Source organism: Pteropus alecto, unplaced genomic scaffold (assembly GCF_000325575.1).
Source record: "Pteropus alecto unplaced genomic scaffold, ASM32557v1 scaffold86, whole genome shotgun sequence".
In the NCBI taxonomy this organism is placed as follows: domain Eukaryota; kingdom Metazoa; phylum Chordata; class Mammalia; order Chiroptera; family Pteropodidae; genus Pteropus; species Pteropus alecto.
Genome location: NW_006442109.1, coordinates 10,433,197 through 10,443,595, shown reverse-complemented (window position 1 = coordinate 10,443,595; position 10,399 = coordinate 10,433,197). Strand labels below are relative to the sequence as shown.

At 39.8% G+C, this 10,399-nt stretch overlaps 1 protein-coding gene and 1 pseudogene across 1 annotated transcript in view; both read left to right on the top strand.

The window, feature by feature from the left end:
- The window catches only part of ANKDD1A (ankyrin repeat and death domain containing 1A), a 41,157-nt gene that overhangs the window by 10,385 nt on the left and 20,373 nt on the right, over positions 1-10,399 (top strand). The window contains exons 5-6 of the mRNA XM_025038962.1: positions 9,131-9,235; positions 9,931-10,029. Of these exons, the coding sequence (XP_024894730.1) occupies positions 9,131-9,235; positions 9,931-10,029 (204 nt within the window). The remainder of the gene's footprint in view (positions 1-9,130; positions 9,236-9,930; positions 10,030-10,399) is intronic.
- LOC112469827 lies at positions 853-964 on the top strand (annotated as a pseudogene).

Here is a 10,399-nt window from a genome sequence, read left to right as displayed (position 1 = left end):
GGCTCCACCTTGCCAGGCACTGGTGATATTTTAAGGTTTTACTAAACTATGGACTGCATTATAATTTTACCAGTTTTTCTATTAATATTCTACAGTACATTTAGTCATCTTGTCTCCTCCAATCATGTGATAATTTCTCAGTCTTGTTTTTCATGACTTTGACACTTTTGATGAGTACTAGTCAAATGTTTTGTAGAATGTCCTTCAGGTTGGGTTTGTCTGATGTTTTTCTCATGATTAGATTGGAGTTACAGAATTTTGGGAAGAAAACCATAGAGGTCAAATGCCCTTCTCATTGTCTCCTATCAGATGGCATATGACACCAAAAAGATTTGTCACTGGTGATGTTACTTTGATCCCATTCTGACACCAATTGCTTGGTGATGTAAAAAAAAAAAAAACACACATAGAATTGGAGTCAGCATCAGATTCCACAGGTTAAGGGATCAGGCCTATAAGACTGCCCCCAATTCACATGCCAACCTGAAAGCTCTCTGAATGTCCTCCTTTGGGTTTTTATGGCAGCTTCATTCCATCCTTGGCCAATGGCACTAGATTCAACCTCCAGCTGTCTCCTCTCCCTAGAAATTAATGGATGGGACTGAAATTTCTAACCTTCTAATCGCAATTGATTCCCTAGGTAACCAGCCCCCACTTAGGTTACTTAGGGGCTTTCCCAGTTACCTTATTAACATAACAAAAGACACCTTGAAAGCAAACGTTGCTTTCACAATTTAGGAAATTCCAAGGATTTTATAAGCTCTGTTCCAGGAAAGGGGACAAAGACCGAATATATATTTTTTATTATAAATCACAATATCACACTTGATTACTTGTTTAAAATGGTGTCAGGTCTATGGCCATGCTACCCTGAACAAGCCCAATCCCATCTGATCTCAGAAGCTAAGCAGGGTCAGGCCTGGTTAGTACTTGGACCACCTAGGAAGACCAGGTGCTGTAGGCATAAAAAATAAAAAAATAAATAAGAGATTGTAAGCTGACAAGGTCCTTGCAATCTGTGAGGTCAACCAAGGGTTGCCTAACCTAAAAAAAAAATTAAAAAATAAAAATAAATAAGTAAAATAAAATGGCATCAGCCAGATTTCTCTACTGTAATGTTAGCATTTTTCCTTACTATGCTCCATTGTTAGAAATTCTTTGTGGTTTTAATTTGCATTTTAATAATAATTAATGTTGTGAGATATCTTTTCCTGTGCTTATTTGCCTACCGTATATCTTTTTTGGTGTCCAAGTTATTTTTTAATTGGGTTGTGTTGCCATAAGAAACATCCAAACCTGTAGAGAATTTTAATGAGTGTCTTTGAGCTAAACTGCCGTCAGCTGCAGGAAAACAAAATCTCAACAGATTAGGAAAATGCTCCAGAGAATGGCATTTTCGCAACTTATTTTATACATTAGAATCAAAGGAGAAGACAGGAAGAGGGTTACATGAAATCCATTGGTGATAGATTAAGGGGGAGGGAGAAAGCAAAGCGGGGAAGTCTCTGGGATTGGATAAAAAGTAAAATAGAGAGACACATACTTCTTTTATTAGTGAGTACATGACAGTTAATTATTAACCTTTTACAGCTTTTAATACAGGGACAGTATTCTGTGAACAAGATAGCAATGAAGTCTGGTGTGGTAGGCTGTGCCCTGAGGGACCCGGATAAAGGGATTGCTCTGACATTCCAAGTATATGTTATCTTAGAAGCAAAAAGACTACAGAAGGGCTTACTTGATGTAAATACTGACCTTTGCGAAGAAAGCTACAGGCCCAGAATGTGACTACCCACCATGACCCGCTTTTAGTTAGGAATTTGTTATGTTCAGACCATTCCATGTGGTTAATTTCAGTCTCTGAGTATGTAGGGCCCGCCCTGCTGGTCTCCCCTGAGCTTGTCAGATTTAGTGTGTGGCCCCCTTTTCATCCACACTTCCCTTCTTTGGACATAAATCAATCCAAGGAATGCACTAATGACCAATCTTTTGGTTGGATAATGTGGTCCCACAGTACTAGGAAGGCTCATTCCTAGGAAGTTTTTGTGTTGTCATTGTCTTACCAAAATGGTGGACCAGTGGGGATGGAGCCAGATTGTAATCTTGGATGGCAGTCAAGGGCAAATATTTTTTCAAAAAGAAAGGCCAGTAAATGGGAGGCAGTCAGGTCTTATGGGCCTTCATTAAGAAAAAAACACACTGAATCTAACCTGTACCTCTTCAGTTTTCACAATCTGACCATGAGATGGGTTCCCATTTACAGGTGTTATTAGAATTATTATTATTTTAATATGGATGATCTACTTCTCATTGGAAGCACTTAAGTGTCATTCATTATAAATCTGATTCCTGCTAGTTGTGCAATCAGGGGCCAAGGCTGTAAGAACATAACAGTATAAATTACCATTACCATCTAAATATTTTCAGAGGCCAGGACAGTTAAGAGTTTTATAAATAAATTTCCTGTGCCTCAGCAGCTGTTATAGCCGGCCAATTTTTTTGGTAGCCATTTCAGCTTCCATCTGAATTAATATAGTCTTTGTTGGTTTAGGGGGTAAGTATGCTCCCATAATTAGGTTCTAGTGTTTATACATAAAATTCCTTTTTCAATATTCCTTTCCCACTAACTTTCTACAACTTCCCTTGTCCTCAGTTTGTCTCTTTTTCTTCAGAAATAACCAGCTTATTAGGACAAACTACTTCTTTTTAACTTCTCTCAAACACACACACATTTCTTTTCTTCCTTCTACAATAATATTCCTTCTAAATTTCAAAAGAGAAACTGTAAAACAAGTATTGTTGATAATATAAAAGTTTTACATCTTCAGCAATTGTTAATGGTTGGGCTATATAAGAACAAGGTTTGAGAAAAACTCAAAGAACAAGCACAACTATTATTCTGACTAATATTATTAGTAGACAGATGCATAGGGTGACCAGTGACTAGTTAGGAGGAGAAAGGCTATGTTTACCAAAGGGATAGATCTCAGTTTGAGAAGCACTATAGGAAGAGCTTTTGGGCAAGGGAGATTAAAAGCCTCTGAAAATTCACCTAGTTGAATTTTAATTGTACCATTTGTACGTTCCACCAATCCAGAGGACTGGAGTGATAAGCACAATGAAAATGCTATAGAATAGGCCAAATATTACAAATGGATTGCATTATTTGCTTAGTGAAATGAGTCCCTCGGTCATTATGTAACTCAGAGGAAATTCCCCAATTGGGAATTTTTTTCCCCCAATAATAATTTACCTACTGTTAGGCTGTTGCTTGCCTGCAAGGGAATGCCTCAACCCAGTGAGAGAATGTACAAATCATAACTAACACATTTGTATCCTTGAGATGGTGGCACTTGGATGAAATCCAATTACCGTACCTCAAACAGACCTAAAGGAAGTGAGAAATGTCATTGGGACCCAGGGTTATATTTTAGACAGATAGAACATCTGCCATACACTTAATGAGCTACAGTCAGAGGTTTCCACTAATATTGTTTATTCCATGAAATCATCTTTTCAAGACCCCAATGTGTAAGCTCATGTATATGTCAAAGTATACATAATTGAGCCCCTATAGGTAAGATTGGTTTCTGATTGGGTCCAAGCCATATCTGTTTGTCTGGGTCAAAGTGTTCCCAGTTTTGTTGCCATAACTTCTTTTCTTCTTCCACAGTCGTCCATTGGAACTGTGAAAGACAGTCTTAAACTGATTTAATAGGAAGAAGAAACATTGTCAGGTCTGGCTGCTTATTACTGTTTGTCTAGCTGCAGTGTCAGCTAAATTATTTCCTCTTGCTTTGATGGTGGCAGCTTTAGAGCATCCTGGAATTTTGATAATTACCAATTGGTTCGGTTCCTCTATGTCATTTAATAATTCTGCAACCCTATTTTGCATTCTTTATGGTCTGCCCTGAGGAAGAAGCCTCGCTGTTTCCTCAACACGACAAAGTTGTGAGTGGCACCAAAAGCACAGTGACTATCAGTGTAATTGTTGGCTATTTGATTTTTGGCTGATTGACAAGCTCCAGTTAGAGCAATTAATTCAGCTTGTTGGGCAGATCAGGTAAATCAGAACCTTCAATTATGTTTATATTGGAAGTTATTACATATCTAGCTTGATAATATCCCTGTTCATCTTTTAGATAAGATCCATCTGTAAACCAAATTAAGTTAGCATTATCAATAGGAGTTTCCTGTAAACTGTTCCTAGGAACAAAAAGGTAGTCACTAAGCAAAACCCAATCGTGGATGTCTCATCTTGCAAAGAAGGTAGCAAAATTGCCAGGTCACAACTGTTAAATCTAGTTAAAGCAATATTAGATACAGAAAGAATACTTCGTAAGAAGCCAATTGACTGACAGATGGATGTGATGAGGGTTCAGTAAAGATTCAGCAGAATGCAGAACATAAATATAGGATCGCCTATAACTATTTCTTCTATTGTTTGCATAACATGGCGGCAGCAGAGACCGCTGTCATGCAGGGAGAGCCCTTTGGCTACTGAGTTTAATTGCTAACTATAATATCCTGTAAATCTACGATGATCGCTGTTTTTGAGTTAAATCTCCTATAAAGCATTTCTTTTATTTTCATGAATAAAAAGGAAGAAAGTTTATAATTAAGGTGTTCCAGAGCAGGAGCTTTAGATAATAATATTTCCTCTAGAACTTCTTCAGCTTGTTTCCCTTCAGTGTTCCATTGAATTGGATCAGGTTGACCTGATTTTAATAAGACATATATAGAGAGGCTGGGCCTATTAATGAAAAATTTGGAACCCAATTGTGACAGTATCTAGTCAGACCCAGAAATCTTCTAAGCTGTTTTTTTTTGTTTTTTGTTTTTGTTTTTAGAAGAGGAAAGGATATTATTTCTATGAATCTTTCAGGGTTAATTTGTAGCCCATATTTAGATTTTAGATAACCAAGGTATTTTACTTGAGGTAAACAGATTCAAAGCTTGTCCTTTGAGACACTACATCCCTTTGTGGCCAGCTATTGTAATAGGTAAACTGTGTCCTCTTGGGAGCCTAATATGACCTAGAGCATAAAAATAAATCATTCACATATTGAATTAGAGTGGAATTTCTGGGAAACTCAATATCATTCAAATCAGCTTTTAATGTCTATAAGAAATAGGTGGGACTTTATGTATATCCCTGGGGTATTACTGTGCAAGAAACTCGTGATCTTCCCAGATGGAAAGCAAAGAGGTATTTCCTGTCTTTTTTTTTTTTTTTTTTACAGAAATGCTGAAAAAGACAGTACATAAATCTATATCATTGGAAAATATCGACAGTCCACAGGAATAGCTTATTAGAAAATGTGGATTTGGGACCACAGGATGTCTTTATTTATAGCTATGAGATCCCGTGCAAACCTCTATCCTTTCCCATTGGGTTTCTTTACTGGAAAAATAGAAGAATTACAGGGGCTCGTACATGGAATTATAAGCTCCCCCCCTTTTAAAAAAGTAATCTTGTATAATGGGCTAATTCCAGCTAGTGCATCAGGTCTTATAGGACACTGGTGAATATTAGGTAGAGATAAAGTGTTGTCAATATTTATTTTAATACTAGTGGCTTTACTTAATTTTGCCAATATCTGTACTGGAAAAGGCCCAAAGTTGCATTGGAATATCAGTCTCAAGATTAATTTTTTCTTGAGGAGGTTACTTTAAAGTTGTTATTTTCCCAATTGGTTCAGTATCTGATTTATTTAGTTCTAAATATATTTCACCCTTCTGGGAGAAGGATGTGTGGGCATCATTGGTTTCAAGAAAGTTTTACTCTATTAGGTGAATTGGGGCAGATTTGACTATTAAAATGCAAGTTTCCCCCTAACATTTCTTAGCTGGAAGGGAACAGGCTCTGAATTAAAAACAGACATTAGTTAATTAGATGTCCCTACCATTTGCACAGACACTTTACTTTGAGGAAGAGAGCACCTTAGTTGTGTAGATTAAGAACAGATAAAGTAACCCTGATATCTAAAGAGACTTAGTAGTTTTCCCTTTAAGATAATTTCAGTTTCTCCTAAAGTCTTAGTAAGGAGAAGAGGAAATGCCTTCTCATAACCCTCAGAGCAGCCCTATACTAGCTTCTGTTTTTTTTTTTTTCTTCTTTTTCTAAATCTCATTTCAGGTTTCTACAGTCCTTCTTAAGGTGACCTGACTTTCTACAACAAAAGACTCCTCTACAGGAGTTTCCCAGCAAACCATATTCAGTAATTCTGTAGCTTTGCTCTCAGAAACTAGTAGGTGTATTAATTGGAATAGGTCAGAATAGCCAGGATCACATGTTCTAACAGTTAAATCAAATTCCTTTGTGAACCCATCAGAGTCCTGGAGAGGGTTGGAGAAATCCTTAGGTAGATTCTTTAATTCTGTTCTAATCCAAGGAACATATGTAATCACTGGTTCCCCTCTGCCTGAGACCAGCTTTCTCCAAAGGGAGCTGCTGGAATTTCTGTATTTGTTTGTTTTTTTCTGGTCTATCCTCATCTGGTTTTCTATTCTGAGTGGACCCTCAGTCAGTAGGGAACTGCAGTGGAGATGGTGTAGAAGAGAGAGAAGGAGGAGGAGGAAAGGAGAGTAAGTCTGGACAATGAATTAAAGGGTACCACGTGGCAGTTAGGGAAGAGGTAAAAGCTGGGCATTGGCATTGAGCAGCCTCGGAAAGTTGCTTAGGTTCAGAGACAGTCTGAAATTTTCCTATTAACTTCCTGAAGAGAAGGCCTCTCTGTTCTCTGTTTTATTTTTATTTTTTTAATAAACTTTTATTTTGGAATGATTTTAGATTTACAGAAAAGTTAGAGTACACAAAGTACCTGAATAACCCTCATCTGATTTCCCCTATTGTTTTCTTTTTTCTTTCTTTCTTTCCATTTTTTTTTTTTTTTTTATTATGGTGACATTGGTTAATGAAATCCAGTAGGTTTCAGATGTACAATTCAACAGTAAGGCATATATATACACTGAATTGTGTGTTCACCGCCCTGTTCTCCCTTTTAGAGGTTTCTATTTGCCGTTTGAGGTAAGTCTCCTACCCTATTCACTCAGTTTGATTTTGAGCCAGCTTTCTTTTCCTATTGTGCACACACAAAAAAATAATTTAGGTGTCAAAAGAGTTCCATTTTGACCATCTTAAGTTGATATCACTTCTAGTTTAATCTTCCCATTTCTGTACGTACTTGCAAGTGCAGTTTCCCTAGGAATTGTGTATCTGCAGGAGTATTAATGGAGACTGGGGGCTGGGAAATTGCCGGCCTTGGAGGCATGATTTCCCAGGTTAATTCTAGTTTTCTTTTGAGATCTGCAGAGTCCAGGGATACTGTGTAGTGGGTTGAAGTGTGCTGCTTATGGGTTGAGCTCCAAGGGCCTGTCACCTCCCAAGTTGCTTCAACCCTCTTACACATCTAGGTTTCTCCCCACTGCTGTCCAATATAACCGTGAGGACTCAGAGCACTAGGTAACCAGTCTTTATGTGTGAGTCCCCAGACGAGTCCATTATTTAATTACAGTTGTGTTGGAATTCCCTATGGGGCCCTGCTTGTTTTGAGGGATACCATCAAAAACCTCCACATAGATTCTTAGTCAACTAAGAATCGAGCTGGAGGGAGCAAATGACCCTTATCTCCAGAGGTGAACAAGTTCAGAATCTCATTTATCCAGCAAAAGGTTTGGTCATATTCACAGTAAGTAATTCCAATTGAAAAGCTAAAATTAAAAACCAGCCACCCATTTTTATCCCCTATTTCTGAGTTATCTCAACACTTGTCCTTAGCATGAGTTACCTCAACTTTTAACTTTTAATACCACCTGGAAGATTTTTTAAATCAGCTTAAATAAAGTTAGGGCCTCCTACCTTAAAACAGAGAGGTCCGGAATTCCAAGAAAAACTCACCCAAGTTCACCCGATGCAAAGTGGGGAGTCAGTGGGGGCACAACGGACCCCTGCTGGTACCTAGCACATGGTCCCGGTCCTCAGGGTGGTCCTGGGTGGGCTTCTTTGGAATCCTGCCTAATGTACCAAGTAAGTGTTGACATAAGAAACATCCAAACCTGTAGAGAATTTTAATGAGTTTCTTTGAGCTAAACTGCCGGGAAACAAAATCTCATCAGATTAAGAAAATGCTCCGGAGAATGGCAGTTTTGCAGCTTATTTTATGCATTAGAATCAAAAGAGGAGACAAAAGGAAGGTTACATGAAATCCATTGGTGATAGATTAAGGGAGAGGGAGAAAGCAAAGCAGGGAAGTCTCTCGAATTGGATAAAAAGTAAAACAGAGAGACACGTACTTCTTTTATTAGTGAGTACATGATAGTTAATTATTAACATTTTACAACTTTTAACACAGGGACAGTATTCTACAAAACCCCTACAAGAGGTTCTGTTGTCTGGTGCGGTAGGCTGTGCCCTGAGGGGCCCGGATAAAGGGATTACTCTGACATTCCAAGTATATGTTATCTTAGAAGCAAAAAGACTATAGAAGGGCTTACTTGATGTAAATACTGACCTTTGTGAAGAAAGCTACAGGCCCAGAATGTGACTACCCACCATGACCCGCTTTTAGTTAGGAATTTACATGTTCAGACCATTCCGTGTGGTTAATTTCGGTCTTTGAGTTTGTAGGGCCCTCCATACTGGCCTCCCCTGAGATTGTCAGGTTTAGTGTGTGGGCCCTTTTTGTCCGCAATTGTTTAATTCCTCATTGATGAGTTTTAGAGCTCTTTATAAATGTTGGATGCATTTAAAAATAAATTAGAGACATCAGTGTACTTCCCTCTAAATACATCAGCATGCATATTATTAACTAGGGTTCAATTTCTTTACATATAGTGAAGTACACAAATCTTAAATTTATGATCTCTGAGATTTGACAAATGCTACCTACTCCTGTGTAACAAAAACCACTGTCATGATGTAAAACATTGTTCTGTTGATTTTTATGACCACTGATGGCAATCTATTTGAAAAACAGTGCTTCAAACAATCTAGTTGTAACGCAAGGCCAGGGTAGAGGCTCTGGGCTGTAAAAATAGGATTTGCAACTAAGATGTTGCTTTTGGGAGACAACCAGTGAGAAGGGCTTCCCTTCGCAGACTGCAGGGACCACCCTGGGTTTGTTTCCAGGATGGCCTTACCTTACTGCACTGTGCAGCCCAAAAAGGCCATGTGCCAGTGCTGGCGTTCATAATGGAAGACCTGGAGGACGTGGCCCTGGACCATGCTGACAAGGTGAGAGTGGCATCAAGGCTGTTTGTCCTTTTCATTTGGATCGGGGCTCCTGGGGCCACTCCTACCCATTCCTTGAGCACATCCTGTGAGTTATGGTAAGTGCAGACTGAACCCTGCCTCAGGGAGCTATTGGTCTAAAAAGGATATTAGGGCACAAATGAGCAAGACACAAGCAGAACATGGCTAGTTCCCTCAGAGAGGCTCTGATAAGGACTAGACAGGTTAGAGAAGGGAATAACTCCTTTTGCTTCCTGGGGGAGGTGGCATTTGGTAAATGAAATGGATTTTGTTGCTAAGATTAGAAAGTAGGGGGGCATTCCAGATGGAGGAGAGAGCATCGCTAGAGCTTTAGAGATGGAAAAGACCCTTTGTGTGTGAGTTCAGTTTGATCAGAATCTTGGGAGTTAGGGCCATAGGGATTGTTGGGGTCTCTCATGGAGACCTCAACCCCCAGCCATAGGAATCTGGCCCTTATTCAGTAGGCAGCAGGGACTGCAGGAGGATTTCAGTTGGGGAGAGACCCACCCAAGAGGTTTTATTGGGAAGTTTGATCTGGGCTTTTTAGGCAGGATGTGTTGGGTAAGGGGAGGGGAGAGTGTCTGGGGCAGGAGAGGCCACTGCAAGCCCAGAGTGGTTGGGGAAACGAAGGCCAGGTGGGCAGGGCACGGAAGGTTCACTATCTTTTCACCGGTCAGTTGGGAAGGACGGCGTTTCACCGGGCAGCTGAACACGGGCAGCTGGATGCTCTGGACTTCCTTGTGGGCTCTGGCTGTGACCACAGTGTCAAAGACAAGGTACTGTGACCGTGGGCCCCAGGGGAGGGCCAGGCTCTGGGATCCTGACAGGGATGGGTGCTGACAGCTCTCCTGTGCCTACTTCTGACTCCAACATGCTAGAGAAGCAGGCGGCCAAAGGCGAGAGTGTGTCCAAAGTTCTTTAAACAGGCCTTTTTTGAGCACACTCTATGGGCCTGCCCTATCCTACAGGGAGGAGCACAGAGATGCCCATGACAGTTTCTTACTCAAGGAACTCAATGCCACAATCCTAGTAAAGAGCTATGAGCTAATGCAGGCAGTCAGGATGGCAAATCGAATTGGGTTGTAGTGCTGCCTAGAGTGGGTTTGAGCAGACAATGATTCCACTGATTCCACTGATGCCTTAGCC